This window comes from Tachysurus fulvidraco, chromosome 20, assembly GCF_022655615.1.
Source record: "Tachysurus fulvidraco isolate hzauxx_2018 chromosome 20, HZAU_PFXX_2.0, whole genome shotgun sequence".
In the NCBI taxonomy this organism is placed as follows: Eukaryota; Metazoa; Chordata; class Actinopteri; order Siluriformes; family Bagridae; genus Tachysurus; species Tachysurus fulvidraco.
The window spans coordinates 16329515-16350934 of record NC_062537.1 but is presented as its reverse complement, the minus strand read 5'-3'; the positions used below and the strand labels follow the sequence as shown (position 1 = coordinate 16350934).

General features: G+C 38.5%; 1 protein-coding gene and 1 long non-coding RNA gene across 4 annotated transcripts in view; one reads left to right on the top strand and one right to left on the bottom strand.

Moving 5' to 3' along the window:
• The window catches only part of LOC113639248 (bone morphogenetic protein 1-like), a 28951-nt gene that overhangs the window by 5774 nt on the left and 1757 nt on the right, over positions 1-21420 (top strand). The window contains exons 2-18 of one of the 3 annotated variants that reach the window (XM_047805288.1): positions 1744-1857; positions 2076-2219; positions 3799-3916; positions 4127-4305; positions 4944-5049; positions 6781-6905; positions 8727-8842; positions 9595-9697; positions 10100-10216; positions 10799-10944; positions 11132-11327; positions 12332-12457; positions 12773-12936; positions 13063-13231; positions 13696-13821; positions 19451-19578; positions 19899-20112. In XM_047805288.1, the coding sequence (XP_047661244.1) occupies positions 1744-1857; positions 2076-2219; positions 3799-3916; positions 4127-4305; positions 4944-5049; positions 6781-6905; positions 8727-8842; positions 9595-9697; positions 10100-10216; positions 10799-10944; positions 11132-11327; positions 12332-12457; positions 12773-12936; positions 13063-13231; positions 13696-13821; positions 19451-19578; positions 19899-20112 (2391 nt within the window). Of the gene's footprint in view, positions 1-1743; positions 1858-2069; positions 2220-3798; positions 3917-4126; positions 4306-4943; positions 5050-6780; positions 6906-8726; positions 8843-9594; positions 9698-10099; positions 10217-10798; positions 10945-11131; positions 11328-12331; positions 12458-12772; positions 12937-13062; positions 13232-13695; positions 13822-19450; positions 19579-19898; positions 20113-21420 lie in introns of all 3 variants that reach the window. The other 2 variants (XM_027140987.2, XM_027140986.2) reach the window with 2 other exon arrangements.
• LOC113639249 lies at positions 5069-8243 on the bottom strand. Its single transcript, XR_003439797.2, has 3 exons — positions 8107-8243; positions 6601-6660; positions 5069-6121 (listed from the first exon to the last, which is right to left on the bottom strand). It is a non-coding gene; the product is annotated as an uncharacterized LOC113639249 (long non-coding RNA).

Genomic DNA, 21420 nt, shown 5'->3' with positions numbered 1-21420 from the left:
GAAGTCTGCAGTGTCCTGCCTCAATGACTATCGTGCCTTTGCACTCTCACCCATTGTAATGAAGTGTTTCTAGAAGCTCGTTGCCATGGCCCTTAATTTAGCCCTCAACCACTTGGACAATAAAGACAGCATTTGTTCAGCATTCAACACAATCATCCCTCAGCACCTGATTGAGAAGCTGAGCCTGCTGGGACTGAACACCTCTCTCTGCAACTGGATCCTGGACTTCCTGACTGCGATACCTCAGTCAGGTCCAGATCGGGAACAGCATCTTCAGCACCACTACACTGAGTACTGGAGCACCTCAGGGCTGCGTGCTCAGCCCTCTGCTGTTCACCTTGTTGAGTCACGACAGTGCAGCAATGCACAGATCGAACCACATCATCAAGTTCGCCGATGATACAACCGGGTCTAATCAGCATGAACGATGAGTCAGCATACAGAGAGGAGGTGGGGTAGAACCAACAACCTGTCTCTGAATGTTGATACAACTAAAGAGATGGTTGTTGACTTCAGGAGAGCACAGAGAGGCCACTCTCCAATGAACATCGACGGATCACCCGTAGAGATTGTCAGGAGCACAAAATTTCTTGGTGTTCATCTAGCAGAGAACTTCACCTACAGGTAGTCACTCAACACCAGCTCCATCACCAAGAAAGCTCAGCAGTGTCTCTACTTCTTACGAAGTCTGAGAAAAGCACATCTCCCTTCCCTCATCCTAACTAATTTTTACAGAGGGACCATTGAAAGCATCCTGAGCAGCTGCATCACTGTCTGGTTTGGGAACTGCACCATCTCGGATCACAAGACCTTTCAGCACATAGTAAAGACAGCTGAGAAGATCATTGGAGTCTCTCTTCCCTCTTTCATGGACATTTACACCACACGCTGCATCTGCAAAGCCAACAGCATTGTGGATGACCCCACACACCCCTCACACACACTCTTCACCCTATTGCCAACTGGAAAAAGGTTACCGGAGCATTCGGGCCCTCACAACCAGTCTGTGTAACAGTTTCTTTCCACAAGCCATCAGACTCCTCAATAACGCACACACACACACACACACACACACACACACACACACACACACACACACACACACACACACACACACACACACACACACACACACACACACACAAACACAAATATACACAGGCACAATCAACTGTATGGACTGCAATGACCCACACCAAATACACACTCTTTCAATTTACATCCATGTCTACAGCACCACCATATCAAACTGTTTACATGATGTTTTTGCACACTGTTTTTGCTCTTACATGCTGTCATACATGTCAGTCGATTGCTGTTTTGCACAATACTTTACAATACATCATGTAACATCTGCTATAATACTAATGTGTTCATTTCAGTATTTCTGCACACTTGACTTGACTAGTTAGCTTGACTAATTAAAACAAATGACATTTAGAACCCTACATTTATACATTTTATATACATTATTTACTTTTAATATACACTATGGAGGCTACAGCTAAAGGATTTGCCTTTACAGATTACAGATTATGACCAATCTCTGCGAATCTGACTGAAAATCACACAATGTTGTCCTTCAAAATATTTTAAATGCTGTCAGTTACAGTAAGTTTCCTGTGCACTCTCGGAGTGACAGTCTGTGTTATGGTCACAAAATGAAAATCACTTACAAGCAAAATGATTATTTTTTAAGTCAGTATTTAGTTTTTATTAGCTGGTGGTGTGGGTGTGTTTCAGTGGCGTTTGTGGGAGACATCGCTCTGGATAAGGATGACCTGCACTTCTTCAGACGAGACTTGACTGAGAAGGATTTTCCACACACCACTTCACACTCTGATAACACTGTCGCAGGTGTGTGTGTGTGTGTGTGTGTGTGTGTGTGTGTGTGTGTGTGTGTGTGTGTGTGTGTGTGTGTGTGTGTGAATGTGTGCATTGGTGTGTCGGTGTGCGTATACACAACACTATGATTTGAGTGACTAACCAGTATTTGTGCTCTCATCCAGCAACAGTGCAATGTTTTCTGTGTTCTTTCTTTCTTTTCTATCCATTTTCTAATTTACCAGAAACAGACGCCGCAACCAACAGGAGCCAACAGAGCTTCAAATTTTGGGACAATGTGAAGATTTCTCGTAAGGCCAGAGCTGCTACTGCAAAGACTGAAAGAATTTGGCCTGACGGTGTCATTCCTTACATAATAAGCACCAATTTTAGTGGTGAGATGCCCTCATAATGTCAACCCCCCCTCCCCCCACCACAAACACTTAAGAAAATGCATCATTCTGTTTAAACTCTAGGCACTGTTTCATGTGAAAATCCCAGAAAGTCAATCCCAGAAAGTCAGCAATTACTGAAACATGTGACCAGTGGAAGTGGTAGCTCAGTGATTTAGATGTTGGACTACTGATCAGAAGCTTGTGAGTTCAAATACCAGGTACACCAATCTGTCACTCCTGGGCCCCTGAGAAAGGCTCTTAACCCTCATTTGCTCAACTGTATAAATAGATAAATGTAAGACACTCTGGATAAAGGTATACTCTGGTTTGGGGATGTGGTAGCTTAGTGGTTAGGGTGTTTGACTACCAATCACAAGGTTGTGAGTTCAAACCCCAGGTCAACCAAAACACTGAGCCCTTAACCCTCAATTGCTTAGTTGTATTAGGAAAAAAATGGAAATCACTCTGTATAAGGGCGTCAGCAAAATGTAACTGTGCCATGATTAAAGTCACAGAGATCAGAGTTGTCCTGGTGCCACATGATTGGCTGCATAAATGTGCAGGTGTATTAAAGTGGACTGTGAGTGTATAAACTGCACTTTTAGAGCATTCAATCATCTGTACTGACCATCGGGATGCATTAACAAGATAAACATGGATCACACATACTTTATAAAATCAGGTGAATATGATATATGAACTGTGCTGTCTGTGCTACAACATTTGTAGCTATTAGTATTTAAGCAGCATCATGGGCCAGCTTTTACATTTGACTTTAATTTCTTATTTAATAGCATTATACCATGTACACAAATACAGTATTTCTTTAAAACTGGCTGCCAAACCTACCAAAAGTACTACTCATAAGCTTACATTACAATAAATAAGGAAACATAGCTAATGATGCACTTAACAACACAATATCAAGCTAAGCTCAGTTACTCTCACAGCTTTAAAGATACTCTTGTCAACCAGAATTAGCTTTAAAATGGATTTTAGTTTTAATTTAAGATTTATCAATAAATACTTTCAAGAATTTAACCATATGTAACTGGTGCAGTACATCGTGAAATGAAACAATGTTCCTCCAGGTCCATGGTGCTACATAAAGACATAAAGCTACATGAAACAACAGGAAACTCGGGTCTAATACAATCACACAGTTCCAGATGGCCATCTCTTTCCCACAGCAAACACACAACATCATCTGGTTCACTTGGCTGGAACAATCTGAATACAGTCTCAAAGATCCTGAGGCTTGTGGCCAGAAAAGTGTACAAAAGATATCAAATGGTCTTATAAACAAAGCATCTGTAGATGAGAATACTTTTAAGGTTATGAAATAAAAATACCATATTGATAGGTCATCCGATCAACATATTCGATGTCGGCACAGGGTTTTTGCCAGATGCCCTTCCTGACACAACCCTCCAATTTTATTTAGAACTGAGGGGATGGGTTGCATTGGTTCCCTGCCCTGGAATTAAACCCAATCCACAGTGGTGAAAGTTTAGGATCCTGCTGCTGAACCCCAAGGAACATATAATGCTGTGACTCTGTTTTGGTTTTAAATTCCCAGGCAGTCAGCGAGCCATCTTTAAACAGGCCATGCGACACTGGGAGCGACACGTCTGTGTAACCTTTGTAGAAAGAACGGCTGAGGAGAGCTACATCATCTTCACGTATCGGCCATGTGGGTAAGAACACACACTTTACAAATGCAATGATATTAAAGTTTTTTTTTTAAATTATTCTTTAACACATTAAAATCATATCTTTATGTGGTAAAAATTTTCTTTTGGTCTTCTGTTATGTTCCTCTCGCTACCTTCTCAGCCACACCCCAGATTTTATTTTAGTACTGCTGAGGCACTTTATGTATTACAGAATCATAGTTTTTGTTTGTAGATGCTGTTCTTATGTGGGTCGGCGGGGTGACGGGCCCCAGGCTATTTCCATTGGCAAGAACTGCGACAAATTCGGAATTGTTGTTCACGAACTGGGTCACGTGATTGGCTTCTGGCATGAGCACACACGACCCGACCGGGACACACACGTCAGCATTATTAGAGAGAACATACAGCCAGGTAACACTTTAAATACCTTTATTGTACTGCTGCTGTAATCAAAAAGATATATACAGTAGAAGAGTAAAGATTAAATATCACGCTATCTAAAGTTACTTAGAAGATGATGAGGTTCATTTTGAGGTCATGTCAGGGAGTTTTCCTTTCCCCTTGCTTTCACATTAGTATTTAATATAAATCAATATGGGGGGCACAGTGGCTTAGTGTTTAGCACATTCGCCTCACACCTCCAGGGTTGGGGGTTTGATTCCCACCTCCGCCTTGTGTGTGTGGAGTTTGAATGTTCTCCCCGTGCCTCGGGGGTTTCCTCCAGGTACTCCGGTTTCCTCCCCGATCCAAAGACATGCATGGTAGGTTGATTGGCATCTCTGGAAAATTGTCCGTAGTGTGTGAGTGTGTGTGTGAATGAGAGTGTGTGTGCGCCTTGTGATGGGTTGGCACTCCGTTCAGGGTGTATCCTGCCTTGATGCCCGATGACGCCTGAGATAGGCACAGGCTCCCCGTGACCCGAGAAGTTCGGATAAGCGGTAGAAAATGAATGAATGAATGAATAAATCAATATCCAGATTTTGTAAAACTGAACTGAACTAAATTGAATGAATACAAATCAGGTGTATTGAGCTCTATAATGTTTGTAGGCCAGGAGTATAATTTCCTGAAGATGGACCCAGATGAGGTGAACTCATTAGGAGAGACGTACGACTTCGACAGCATCATGCACTACTCCACAAACACTTTTTCCAGGTGTGATAACAACAGATTATATCACATTCTCTTCTTTATTTATGTATCATTATAAAAAAAACAACACACAGACAGAGACAGAGAGCTCATTCAGAGCCAGGCTTTTGTAACAAATGAAAAAACATTAACATAAACCAATTGATCATCCAATGATTTGATTTTCTAAAAATAATGGACATGGTAATCCTTTTCAAAATCCTCAGACAGAGTTTTGTAATATTCTGCATTAACAGCAACTCAATGAGGAACATAACTCTTTTTTATGCACTTAATCTAGCAGACAAATAAATCAAAATAATTTAATTCAAGACATGCAGGACTATGGACTAAGCTAAAACAACAAAAAACTTTTCACATATTTATATAATAGTGATATGAATTTGGTCTCATTTCAGTGAGCCAAATAATTTGGCTGATCTCAATTTTTTTGGTATTTTCTATACCAGACAAAATAATTAAAACAAATATGCACAAGATCATTCAAACAATGATTGTTTTTCTTTGCTAAACTATGCTTGAAGCTGTTTCAGGAAATCTTGCTGCCTCATACACATACTGTAGCTAAAACCCAAACACACATCAGTATTTTTACTGAAGAACGACTCAGATGCTGAGAAGAGATTGATATGGAAGTGTTTTGATTAAGATACACTGCAAAAGCAACAGCATTGCCTACATTTATTCAAAAAAGGAACAACAAGAAGAGGATGATCTCTGCATGTCCGCTCACAATGCTTATCAAAATAACTTACTATTACATAATGTCTCTGAGGATTCAATCGTTTATTAATGACAGATTTGTAACATAATTTTCAGACACAATTACTGGATATTCAGCTGAACAGAGTAAGTGCTCTGTTGTTATTAATGCCTCTGGGCTTGCACATGGAGAAGTAAACAGATTATATTAGTACAACGCTCTTTTGTACTGGGATCCGACCTAACTAAATGGAAAAAACAAACAAAAAACATTCATCGAAGACACCTCAGGGTTATTTAGAGTTATATTAAATATATATTTCACTGTTAATGAACTGCAGAATTAAGTCACAAACACCACATCCATCACCTCCTAAGAAAGAAATAGAGGGATGAAGAGAAAGGATGAGGCAGAGAGAGAGAGAGAGAGAGAGAGAGAGAGAGAGAGAGAGAGAGAGACAGAAAGACAGACAGAGAGGGTAAAATAAACCAATTAAGTGTATTATTGTTATAATAATAATAACAGTAATAACAACAATGCCAACAACAACAACAACAACAACAACAACAACAACAACAACAATAATAATAATAATAATAATAATAATAATAATAATAATTATTATTATTATTATTATTATTATTATTATTGTTATTATTATTATTATTATTATTATTATGGCATTATATTTCCTATGTTATATATTAAAAAGTATCAGCATAAACAAATAAATAATTCAATCAAAAGAAATACATAACATAAAAAATATTTTTATGTAATTCTTATATAATTACATTTATGTACTATACAAAAATAAAAGCCTAAAAGAATACAAGGAAACTTCTACAAACCAGATTCACCAGGTGACCTGCTCCAAATGTGCTGTGGTCAATAAACTGTAGTACATAATTCTATAACAACAAAAACAATAATGCCATTATTATGATATAAACAAAAAGCTAATAAAATACAATATTTCTCAGGACATTAGTACAGTTGAAAGTATTTTTTTTTTTTCACATGTATTACAGAAGCATCCTCCTCGATACAATTCTGCCTCGCTATGATGTGAATGGAGTCAGACCCACTATAGGTCAGAGGATAAGACTGAGCAAAGGAGACATCTCTCAAGCGCGGAAGCTCTACAAGTGTCCTAGTAAGCACATCTTTATTCTTCAAGGAACAAACAGCTCCAGGTCTGACTATTTCTGATTCTCTGAAGGCAGCAGGAACAACAGTCTCATATTTATATGAACCTTTATTTCTGAAAAAGTAATTAAACAGCTCTTCTCAGCCACTGATTAAGGCTTATGGATAGATGAGCAACACATTAGACAGATTTACCAGCCAATTGTCACTTGGGAGAAATCTGTAAGACTTGAACCTTAAACATGGACCCTGGGCTAAACAGTTTTAATTATTTAATTACTTCATTTGAAAGTCAAAATGATTTAGGCATTGCCTTTGAGCACTGTATACCAAAACAACAAGCCTAGCTGGCACAGGAGTTCTACCAAATGGGCTAATTGAGTTTATTAATTGTAGCCATTAGATACTGTTCTTCTTTGCATATGAAGCAATTCAACCAATTCAAAATTGATGTAAATCTTCAAGACAGGATTCCTAAATGTATCTATTGTGATGGTTGTCTACACTATTTTCCTATATATCTCTATTAGTGATGTAGTAGACTAGTGTTTAAGGTGTTGGACTACTGAATAGAAGGTTGTGAGCTTGAATCCCAGGTCTACCAAGATGCCACTGCTGAGCCCCTGAGCAAGGCCTTCAAACCTCAGTTACTCAGCTGTATAAGCTAAGCTAAATACTGTAATTATGTTATGTCTTGCTCCAGGTTAGTACCATCTGTTTTAACTTCTTTTGGGATACAGACTTGGACCTTTTATGTGACCTTTCTTGAAGATGTAATGTCAGTTTCAACTGCTTAGCATAAATGGAATAAAACCCAGCAGCATTCCTGTTCTTCATGGCTTTGATGGCATACCTGAAGTTTACTTCAATTGGTGGTGTAATGTCAATGTCAATAAATCACCCAATTGGTCATGATGTATGGGTATCTCGTCAGCTCTGTCAGCCAGGGCATTCAAATGATTCCTCATTTCCAAAGCAAAATCCTTGTTAGTGTTTGGTCATTTCAGCCTAACAATGTCAAATTGTTTCCTGTGCTGACTCTGCTGTTGTACATTGCAAAGTTTCAATTTGATGTTCAGTGACCAGATAATGATCACTGTTGAGAGACCTGCTCCATGTCCTGTTGATTAAGATGTGGCCAGTTTGGTTGATTGTAAAAGCTGATTATTTGTTTAGAAAATTTTAAAATGGTAGTCATGGTCACATACTGTCACGGTTGGCGCACCTGCTCAGCTCTCCGACCGGCAACATACAGTAGAGAGGCATCTCCGGAATATTAGTTGCTTCTGGACTACACATCCCAGCACACAGCACGAAGACTGATTTCTTCGCCACCTGATTCCTATCAGCCAGCTCCTATAAATACGAAATTGACCTTGAATCCTGTGCGAAGTCTCGATTTGCGTTAGCTATCATTCTGAGCGTTTCCTTTTTATAGTAGTTTTGACCTAGTTTTTGTGTTTCTTGATTCTCTGACTGTTTGCTGCCTGCCCTGACCTTCTGCCTGTCTTTTTTGATTAAAACGTTCCAAATGGATCACCAGCCTCATGACTCCTCGTTACACATACACCTTGGCTTGGTATTGATACAGGTGTCATGACCCTTGGTGTCCTGCTGCCACTCTCATACTAATAATTCATTAAGGTTATTCATTTACTGTTATAACATGTTCCTTTATGATTCTTTTTGGGAATGAGCTGTTTATGACGTGTATCTTGGAGTGGAATCTGGGCTGAGACCAATTCTTCCAATTTCTAGTCTACATACCCATCTACTATTATTGGGAAAATTTCCTATGGCATACGGCATTATGTACTTTCATGTGCAGAGTGTGGTGAGAGTCTACAGGATAGCTCTGGAAACTTCTCTTCTCCTGGATTCCCTAATGGATATGCTGCTTACACAGACTGTATATGGAGCATTTCTGTTACACCTGGAGAAAAGGTGAATATACAGACACAAGCATCAGATGAGGAAGCAGTTACTGTAGAGAATTTGTAATATATCAAATCTTTTAGTTCAACTCCTATCTTACTGATAGACAACAATCCATTACATTTAACTCCAATTAATCCAGGTTTTTACAATGGAAAAAGTTATTATTTTAAAAGACATCTTTATTTACGGCCTCCTGCAGGACTGTTATAGACTCCATCAATATTATCAAAAATAAAATACCCATAATGACCCTTTTGTGTAAATGCATTTATTCAATCAAGACAAACTGTAAGAGAAAAACAGTATGCTGGTGCAGTTTTCACAGTGATCGGTCCTAGTTGCATGTATATAATACTTATATATATTATTTATATTCATACTTATACATACATATATGTGTGGGTATATATATGTCTAGTAGTACACTGTGTGTACTGACTATACATGAGCACATTGCATCCCTTCCACATTTTTCGCATTTGCACATTTCAAATGGTACTGAGCATTTTGCACATTTTTTTAACCTGTTTGTAAATTGTTCTATTTATGTTTCTTACTACTGTATGTAAATGGTTCTGCAATTTCTGGAGCTCGCTCCCAAGAATTTCACTCACCATGGTATGTGCCGTGGTGATGTGACAATAAAGGTGACTTGACTTGACTGATGTAGTTAACCAATAAAAGGCTGTCAACTTTCTTCTAATAATCTCTAAATAGCTGGAATTGAGCTATCCTTTGTGTCTGACCGTCTGTATCAGATCATCCTTAACTTCACCTCTATGGATCTCTACCAAAGTCAACTCTGCTGGTATGATTATGTGGAGGTACGAGATGGATACTGGAGGAAATCACCTTTAATAGGTATTTAACCTTACAGTAATCTTTGCATCTGATTCTTACCATTCAAACACATTACCTGAAATTGTAACCTGAAAACAAACTAGGCTACACATACTTATTCGACTTTCTCAGCTCAACATCCTTCATAGATTTCAATTACTGCTTGTAATTTTACAATATAAAAGGCAGGCTAATTTTTTGATTGCCTGCTACTTAAGTGTTAATGCTCTAGATGTAGCATAATCATTAGCTAAACCCACAATGCAGCTGGTTAATTCTAGACATTTTGGAGATGCATGTCAGATATTGAGTCAGTAGGGATACTCATATGAGATCCTGGGTCTGTAGAGATGTTAGTTACTGAAATAATTGCAGGTCTTGTTTTGAAGTGTAAAATGCTTGCATCTTTGTATTTGGATTCAGGCCGTTTTTGTGGAGATCAAGTTCCAGATTCTCTTGTTTCAACCAGCAGTCGTTTGTGGATTGAGTTTCACAGCAGCAGTAACTGGGTCGGAAAAGGATTCTCTGCCGTATATGAAGGTAGATTTGATGTTTGTCTCCTGGGGCCAAAAGGTTAATAAAACTTGTGTCAGGATCAAATATGTGGATCGGATGATTTGTTGTGGTGACCCTGAACACGGAGCAGCCGAGGGACAACATCAACAACACAAATGCCTTAAAGAGCTTATTTTGTAGTAGCCATTTTGAAGCAAAATATATTTACTCATATTTACATTTACATTTACATTTACAGCATTTGGCAGACTTCATATACTTCAGCTCATAAATCAACTATGACACTTCCAAAACTAAAGAATTGACATTATTATGAGTAGGATGTCTAGGCTATTTCCTTGAAATATCTACCTATATGTCGCCAGAACAACCCCCATCGTGTATTATCCTGAATATCCACCTCTGGCTTTAAGGTTTGGTTGTGGTTGGATACACAAACATTCTCAAAGCTGAGAGATCAATTCTTCACGTCTTCTAGCTTCCTCACACCGTCTTTACCCTAGGCTTTCCATAGTCCCTTGAGTTCCATAATTTTGAACATTTCCCTCATTCTAGATTTGTACAGGTTACACTGTGTACATTTCTTGTTCATAATTTTATTTGCAGCAAGGTGTGGTGGGGAAATGGAAGCTGACAATGGACAGATTCAGTCCCCTAACTACCCTGACGACTATCTGCCCAGTAAAGTGTGTGTGTGGAAGATGACAGTGACTGAAGGGTTTCACGTGGCACTTTGCTTCCAGGCATTTGAGGTGAGAGTTACGTAACCATTGACAGCATACATGGTGATCCAAAACAGAAGGTGTATTTCAAATAAAAAACATATTTCCTTCCTGATTTTTATTTTCGACTGAGAAGAAAATGTACAGTCACGTGTAAAAGTTTGATTGCATATTAACAGAACATGAGGTGCTTTTGTATATTTTTACTTGTCGTTAGTTGGAAAAACATGACCGATGTGCATACGATTATGTGGAGGTACGTGATGGTAACTCAGAGAGTGACCCGCTGCTTGGACGATTCTGTGGCAGCCAAAATCCTCAAGATATCAAAAGCAGCTCCAACCAACTGTGGATGAAATTTGTCTCAGATGGTTCTGTTAATAGAGGTGGATTTGCTGCAACCTTCTTTAAAGGTACATTTTTATACAGATTTTTAAATTGGTATTGTTTACCAATAACTAGGAAACAAAGCACCCAGATCACTTTAGTTTTTAATGGTTTGCTATTATTCCTACAGCTTTATTATTATTATTATTATTATTATTATTCTTATTATTATTATTATTATTATTATTATTATTATTGAAATGTAGGTGGTATAGCACACAGAGACATCCTATAGAATTGTGTGCTTCCAACTTTGTTGCAAAAGTCTGGGGGAAGGAACACATGGGTGTGATGGTCAGGTTTCCACATATTTTTAGCCATATTTTGCTTTGAACTGAGATTTGAAATACAAGTGCAAGTCAAGGTTTAGAGGTCATGCCAGCATATAAGCTGCTAACCAAAGCCTGAGGTGGAGTGTAGTGCAGAAAATAAAAAAAAACTATAAGCAGCAAGACTTGGAAGGCTTTTGAAAGTAATAAATAGTGGATTTACTGTAAGTCAATGAAGCTTTATAGCTCTACACTTCCAGAACTGAATACATGAAGGAATAATCATGACTATTTTGTTCAGGCTAAATCTTTTGTAAACACAATTTCTGTAATTGTTCTACATGTTTTACAAAAGATCCACTAAATGATTCCAAGCTGTGAAAGAAGTGAGAGACATTAAAACTATAAAATTCCCTCAAAATTAAAGCTGTACAACTGTACAAAGTAAAAACTGTGAAAAATGCAAAAAAAAAAGAATTTACATTTTAGCGACTGTAATAAGAGCACTGCTCAGGTACAGGGTAAATATGCATATTTTGCAATATGTGCATAATTCCTATTATACTTCTATATCATTGTTAGGTGTGACAAGTAAAGGGTGATAAATAAAAATTGTTCTTATACTTAATTTAAATGACTAACCAGAACTGGGTTAAGGTCGACTGTTATGCAAAATGGTTACAGCAATTCACACAAAAGTAGTCATTGTTCAGATAATGAAACATTGTTTTTAGCCATTTATATTGACATTTTCTCTACAGAGGTGGATGAATGCTCCAGACCTGATAAAGGTCAGTGCATTCAGAGGTGCATTAATACACTGGGAAGTTATCACTGTGCGTGTGACCCTGGATATGAACTTGCCACGGACCAACGAAGCTGTGAGGGTGAGGGCATAAAAATACAATACAACACACACACACACACACAAACTATTCATACACTGTGGATAAAGCCTGGGTTAGTTTTCACCATTTTTTAACCTGTCTGATTAAAGACACCCAACTCATTATGTCCTGACACTTATTATGATTGGAGCCACCAAAAATATACTTTTACTGATATGGTAATCGTTGTGGTGATAATTTCCAAGCAAGTGTATAAAATGTTATTGTCCATGCTGCTGTGTTGTACAAGAGATATATTTAGTGCACAATCAAGTTAGAGAAAAATGTATATGTTGATTTTTCTTGTGTGTGTAGCAGCTGCGTGTGGAGGTTTCCTCACGGCGTTAAATGGCTCTGTGTTCAGTCCTGGCTGGCCTCATGAATACCCACATAATAAACACTGTGTGTGGCAGCTCATCGCTCCTCCACATTACACCATCACTCTGTTGTTCCACAGCTTCGACACAGAAGGCAATGATGTCAGTGTGTGTGTCTGTGTGTGCGTGATTTGTATGTTGATAAAGATTCACATTTAATCCTACATTAAAATTTTTGTGTTAAATATGCCAGCTCACGTTCTTCCTATTCCCCTGGCTGATTGCTAGGTGTGTAAATATGATTATGTGGAGGTCCGCAGTGAATCCAGGCTACACGGGAGGTTCTGTGGAGCATCGACTCCAGAGCCGATCACCTCAGACTCCAACATCCTGCATGTGGAGTTTAAATCCGACAACACCGTTTCCCGCAGAGGCTTCACAGCCACCTTCTTCTTTGGTCTGATGTTTTTCTGTCTATCTATCTATCTATCTATCTATCTATCTATCTATCTATCTATCTATCTATCTATCTATCTATCTATCTATCTATCTATCTATCTATCTATCTATCTATCTATCTATCTATCGACCATCAAACTGGTTCTTCTTTAGCCAATATTCATTCATCCATTCATATTCCGTAACCAATTTATCCTGTTCAGGGTGGCATTCGATCAACAGCCTACCCATGTAACACTTACTGTATCGATCTTCTGGACGATCTGTTGACCAGACAGACAGACAGACAGACAGACAGACAGACAGACAGACAGACAGACAGACAGACAGACAGACAGACAGACAGACAGACAGACAGACAGACAGACAGACAGACAGACAGACAGACAGACAGACAGACAGACAGACAGACAGACAGACAGACAGACAGACAATAAAACACTGTTTTTTTTCACCTTGAAGATGTAGATGAGTGCTCTCGGGAGAACGGCGGCTGCCAGCACCAGTGTGTGAACACATTTGGGAGTTACAGCTGTCGGTGTCAGAACGGCTTTACCTTACACACCAACATGCATGACTGCAAGGAAGGTATGTTCTCACATATGCCTCATTACAGCAGCCAACAGTTTAAAACAGTACAATGTAATCCACTTTAGTGCTTAAATAGTGTGAAAAGAGTATAACTTTACATGAAAAAGGTTTTCTTTTTGATGAGTTTCTGATTAAAGTACCACAGTAGCTGAGCTGTATTTCTGATCTCTCCCCATCACGGAGAGTTGAATTTATACACAGATTTACTTATAAATCAATGAAATAAAGAAATCCTGTGGAGTGAAACGTGACAATGGTAAATTATAGCGCTGTGTGAATAAGTCACTGATTGTGAAGTGATGTGTAAATTAGAATGAGAACAGTGAGGCATGGCCATTATTTAAACCACACACACACACACACATACACACACACACACACACACACACACACACACACACACACACACACACACACACACACACACACACACACACCAGTCTCGGGCTGGCCACGACTGAGTTGCCCTTGAGCAAGCACCAAACCCCCCAACTGCTCCCCGGGCGCTGCAGCATAAATGGCTGCCCACTGCTCCGGGTGTGTGTTCACGGTGTGTGTGTTCACTGCTGTGTGTGTGCACTTTGAATGGGTCAAATGCAGAGAACGAATTCTGAGTATAGGTCAAAGTACTTAGCCGTATGTCACTTTCACACACACACACACACACACACACACACACACACACACACACACACACACACACACACACACACACACACACACACACACACACACACACACACACACACACACACACACACACAATCATAGCAATCCAGAGTATATAAATGGGTAATTGGCACAAACTCTTTTAGCTCTCCTGATTAATGCAGTCCACCAACCGATTACATTTCAATTTCAAGCCACTTTTATGATGACAAAACCATAGTTTGCAAATGCCTTTATAAATATAAATGCCTCTATTCGTAAATATAACTCTGTAAGATCAGCTGTCATAATTACACATCTCAAAATTAAACAGTCTTTATCTCTACAATGCTAAAATTATGGACATACTAAGTCCTCATTGTCCATTGTGTGGTTCAGATTAATAATAACAACAGTAAAAAATAATAATTAAATACATTATAATGTTTACTTAAATAATCAAATAAAAACATGAGTCTATCAATAGATGAATAGTTGGACTATAGATTACGTATGTAATTTTATGTATCCTCCACTGTGTCTTCAATGAAAAGGAGAACATTTTCATTCTGACTGTACTAAGGTGCTTGACAAAACAATCAGCGGTCGTCTCTAGATTTCTTCATTGCACAGCTGATTGCATCTCTTTCACAAGAGATGAGAGTGTAAACAACTCAGGTGATGATGGTTGGCTGTAATTTGGAGAAGCCTAGAGAAGATCGGTTGCTCATCATGTCAAGCACCTCTACATCTGATGTCATCAAATGTAACCTTTTACAGATCAGAATATCTCCTTCTCCTTTCCAGTGATGAGACACTTCACCAGCAATGGGTAAAGACAGCTCTGTTTGCAGTGCAATGCATGAGAAGTGATAGATGTCCAGTAAGAGATGACTGAAAGATGTATGCAGGCAGTGGCATCAATTTATTGCCCTAGGCACAGCATTAAAACCACTGAGAAGTGGGAGGAATGACATTGATTATATATATTAGGCAACAAGTGAACACTGAGTTCTTGATGTTGATGTGGTGGAAGCAGGAAAAATGGGCAAGTGTAAAGATCAGAGTGTTGTTGACAATGTCAAGGTCAGAGCATCTCCAAAACTTTGAGGGGTATTCCGGGTATGCAAGAAGGACAACGAGAAAACCGACACAGTCATGGCCACCCAAAGCTCACTGAATGGGGACGGAAGGCTACCCTGTATGGCCGATCCCACAGGAGTTTCAGCCAGAATGCTATTTGAATGACTGACTCATTTGTTTGTGCCTACTCAAAAAGCATAACATTTTGGACAGTTCTATCTTCTTTGCACAATTACAATTCTTAGAAAATTGCTCTCTGACAGCAAAGTAGGCCAAACAATTCAAGACTTCAAATGGCACACATAGAAATATAAAGTTATCTCAGCTAGAGGAGGACCAAGCATTAGAGATACACTGGAGATGCAGAACATTCCACTATTGCTTTGGTTGCTGGTTCCCTGACACCACGTCTGATTTTTCAATCTAAAAAGAGAGAATTTGCCGTCACATACTCAGGATAGTCATGCCTGTAGGTCTGGTCCCTTGGACTGAATTACCATGAAATTGAGGAGTGTGAGCTAGCAGTCCATCAAACACTCCTGTACAAGAGCAGATAGCACAGGTTTTCCATCAGTTGCTCTGGTGCATTGCCTAATTCAAAAGATAGTATGTTTACTTCAGGAACTGTTAGAGGAATGGACTCATTAGTTCATTTTACATTACTTTTACATTATACATTTTACAGTACTCTTTACATTATAGTACAGTTACTGCATTTGGCAGATGCCTTTATCTAGAGCGACTTACATTCGACTCATTTATACAGATGCGCAATTGAGTTTTACAGGCCCTGCTCAGGGGCCCATGAGTGGCAGCTTAGTGGACCTGGGATTCAAACTCACAACCTTCTAATCAGTAGTCCAACACTTTAGCCAACAAGCCACAGAGTTTTATTACAATCTTTCTGTTAGGGGCAAGGAATCTTCCTCCAGTATGGTTGTTGTAAAAAATTCTTCTGCCGAAGAAGCTTTTTATTTCTTAGAGTTTTGAGACAACAAAGTCATTTCACCAGCATGGTGCACATAGAAAGGTTTAAACTCAGCAGACCCTTTTATGCCATTTTAAGACAGTAGTTACAGATATTTAAATCAACAAAATGGCAAGGGTGCCCAAATTTATGCATCTGTCTAATTTTGTTTTGATGCATATTGCACATTTTCTGTTAATCCAATAAACCTCATTTCACTACTGAAATATTACTGTGAAATATTCAGTTGGATCAAAATGAAATTACTGATCCAAACACCCAAAAAATGAAAATCATGGAAATTGTCAGGGGTTCCTAAACTTTTGCATACGACTGTATATATAACTCTGCAAGATCAACTGTCATTATTACACATCTCAGAATTACACAGTCCTTATCTGTACAATGCTAAAATTATGGAAATTATGCACAGAGTAAGCTTTAAACTCAGCACTCTTTTATGCAATTTTAAGACAGTTATCTTCCCTTTGCAGATACATTCTCTCTCTTTCAACTGTCCCTCATCCTTATCTCTTAATTATCAGTTTATATCCTGTTGTTGTTGTTTGTTTGTTTGTTTGTTTTAAACTTGGTTACACACCCCATCCTTTGATGGGGTCCTTTAAAAACCCAAGGAAAAAAAACTGAAACTAGAGATCCTTTGCAACCTAGCCGCTGCTGGATACTGAACTGAAATCTCTGAAAGCAGCCAAAGCTATCCCTAAAAGTGAGACTGAACCAGTGGTGACTGGGAAGGTTCGGGGGAAAGATGGCTGCATGACATTGTGCATATTAAATATATGATAAATAGTCAATTTTTTTTCGTGAGAAATACGATGTGTGGCGGGAGAGCGTGACAAAAGACCCAAATGCGTAACTGTCACTCTCAATGCGTGACACTTGGCAGCCCTGCATTTGCTTTGAATAACTGCTTGTCCTGTTCTTTTATGTCAGTTCTGCCCTGGTATAGCCGTTGCTAATTTTTAAGCTGAATCCTTTTTAGCCTTTTTAAATCTGTCACAGAGCTGAACCAGTGGTGACTGGGAAGGTTCGAGGGAAAGATGACTGCATGACAACAGCATTTATTGTGATGTCATATACTGTATAACAATGAGATTGTTTGAAGGTCTCAGTATGCCCTTTCCCCATAGTTAATTATGGGTGGTTGTAAACTCTGGTAAACAGAATCTTGGGTTATCTTGTTTGACTTTTTTTACACTGCTCATATTTAACTTGAGGCTAGCATTTAATCCTGGCTATTTGTAATCTAACATTTTAAACTGTACATTCCTAAACCCAGGGTTAACCTTCTTATTCACATATTTTCAATGTCAGCAACCCTGAGTAATAAATACACTGATACTGACGTGTACATCTGCAGGGCTCTCAAGTTTTGAAGACAGGCAAGCATGACATCTCCAACCCCCCAGCACAGGTGGTTGTTGCGTTAAATCTTACCCATATACAATAGTGCTATTTTCTGATTGGCTATTGTGTAGCCTTATTTTTTGATTGGCTGGTAAGTGTCAGGCTCGACTAAGAACTCCAGGGGAGACGCGCTTGATTCCTGCCCGGTTCCATAGAGACAGCGGTGCGGACTGATACACTTTGGAGACCAAAGACCCAAATGCGTGACTGTCACTCTCCATGCGTGACACTTGACTGCCCTGCATCTGCTTTGAATAACTGCTTGTCCTGTTCTTTTATGTCAGTTCTGCCCTGGTATAGCCGTTGTTAATTTTTAAGCTGAATCCTTTTTAGTCTTTTTAAATCTGTCACAGAGTTGAGCAGCCGCAAAAACAGTGCTAAACTCTACTTCTGAGAACAGTTTCATGACTGTAATTGCAACGTTAGCCCCTCAATTTACCTGATGGTTACATCAAATAGTTGGTCTGTACTTTTTGTGCTATGCCTTGAACACATGACCATCTAAATGGAACACGTTCTGTTAATCACAATGAGAATCAGTGGGATGAACTGGATGCTATCAGCAGTAGCTGAGTGTGTTAATGATACCATCAGCTCTGTGTAACAAAAGGTCTGAGTGTACTCTAGGATCCATTAATCATTCTCCTGTGTCAGACATAGGGTTGCCACCCGTCCCGTGAAATACGGAATCGTCCCGTATTTACAGGCAAAATGACCCGTATTTTACATAGGACCACATTATACAGCATCCCATGCACATCACCTCACCCGCATCGTGTGGAGACGCGTCCTATTCTGCCCCTGATTGGGTAATACTCGTTGCCATCGTTGGTTTGATTGATTTGTTTTAGGGTTACGGTCCGTGAATCACGGTCAATCAGAGTCAGAGAGTCAGCCACCTCGCAGGTTCTTTTGACAGAGTCAGAGTGACAGAAAATCACGCCTCACAAGTTCCTCCAAAAGCTTATTTTTTGTGTTCTCAGTCACACTTTGTTGGTGTATATTTGTTGTCATAGCTGTGTATTCAATATGACCTCTTAAGTTGTAATAGTGAGAGACTGAGTGCATCTGTTCACACTGATTTCAATAGCAGATATCTTATTATAATGTCCATTGATATCAATCTTAATATTTTTATGAATACATGTTTTAAGTTATGATATACCACCACTGGCACGCCATCGGGACTGTGGTCATCGTGGCCCCGAGGGGTGTGGCCCCCGTTACGGCAGGCGTCCCTTATTTTTCTGTATTGAAGGTGGCAACCCTAGTCAGACATCATACATTGTTCTGAAGTCTACACTACTGCTGCCCTAGGCCATTAAACACTGATGAAAGAGGGATAATTCTTTACTTTTATTTATTAAGCCGGGAAACTGATATCCTCTATTTAAAGCTTCAGATCAGTTCAGCTGCACAGATCAGAGTGGAGAATAGAGGTGAAATATTTTGCTGAAAGTCTTTTTGTTTGTTTTATTGTTGTTGTTTTGGTACGTTCAGCCGGTTGTGACCATGTGATCACCAAGATCCCTGTATCCATTATGAGCCCCAACTGGCCAGATAAATATCCCAATAAGAAGGTGTGCACTTGGGCCCTAACCACTATGCCAGGTCACCGAATCAAAATGGTAAGTCTATGTTTCCGCTTTATTTTTCTTCTAGTGTTGTTATTCTGAATGGAGAATACTGACACAACCTGCACCTCACACACACCTTCACACACACCTTTACCATCTTCAACCAGTTTCAGCCAACAGACTGAACAAAACAAGCTCTTCTCTACTGTCATGTGATTTTTTTTGTCAACACGCTGGCTCATTCTTTTCCACAGGTAAACAGGAAGCATTTGATGATGTCCATTTACTTATAGTATATTGTTACATACTAAAACATTATACAGGTGTTGAAAAACATTCCATTTCACTATATATCACTTTCCCTCCTTTAGTCCATTAATGAGATCGACATGGAAAGCCATCTTGAATGTTCCTACGATCATCTCAATGTTTATAACGGCCCTAACGATGCATCGCCTAGTTTGGGGCGTTTTTGTGGAAGCAAAAAACCACCACCTGTTATTTCCAGTGCCAACAAGATGTTTCTACAATTTTTCTCGGATAATTCGGTGCAGAAACGAGGCTTCGAGGCATCTTTTACATCAGGTAGCTAATTCAGAGATCATTAAACTGTCACTTTAACCTTTAAATTTGGTTCTACTTACTGAATGAGTTATTAATAATTTGCACATACATATTTCAATTTGCACATTTTTCCATTGTACATACAACTGTCTTTATTATATTTGTGTTCTTTTCTTTTCTTGTCATTGCCATTCTGTTTACACTGTGGAGCTACTGTACTAGAACAAATTCCTCTTATGTGAAAACGTACTTGGCAATAAAGATCTTTCTATTCTATTCTATTCTATTCTATTCTATTCTAATATAATATGCTTTAGAATATTTTCAAAAATAAAAAAAAATTCTACTCACTTCTTACTTTATGCAGTATTTTGTTGAACAAGATTATATTTGCAAGATAAACACTGGTTAAAAATTAGTTACACTACAACTATCACAGTGTCTTCAGGGTGTTTACTGTACATACTATTCTGTGCCAGCTGTCTCAATCACTAATCCAACAGGATATAAAACAAATAGATTTGGATTTTTCACAGTGTGAACAAATAGCTTTAGCCATGGCTAAGAAAGTAAATATTTTATTGCTTCGTTAAGGCTTTTAGTCAGTTCAAGTTTTTTTATTTATTTTTTTTAGGTTAGCTAGACAGATTTTTTTTCTCACACCTGATGCAATGTGCCCTACTGCAATTCTTCAACTTATTATGTCTTTTATATATTTCTTTTTCCACAAATAAGATAAAGAATGATTCCATGATTACTACTGCATTGCCAGATATTCAAAGAAAAATCATGCATATTAGAGCATGCTAAGAGTGACAAAAAATACACAACATAAAAAACTACATATTAAATGTTATACTAAAAATGCTTTTTAATTTTCTAATAGTCCGTGGCTACAAATTAATACACTGAGGCATAAAGTTATTATTTTAGAACCCCAAAATAATCTTGTGGCTATGATTTATTTGATCAAGGCTATGAATTGTGTAACTTCAGCTCACAAGTAATATGTTTTGGCAGAGTCATACTTCATACATGGCCTCGGGTTAAGTATTTAGCACAAACTGGCAAAACAGAACTTTACTTGGCAGCTCCACAATATATTGTGTAATATATGTCTTTTTTTTTACTGATTTGTTTTTTTTTGCCTGTTTCAGAGAAACTTATAATAGAGTATCGATAATAAAAAATAATGATGTTCATGTGTCTGTTGGTCGGATAAGCGGTAGAAAATGAAAATGAAATGTGTCTGTTGGCTTTATACACACAAAAACTTTTTTTAGGAGCAAATAATATATTTGATATTGCTTTGTAGAAATCTGTTCTTTG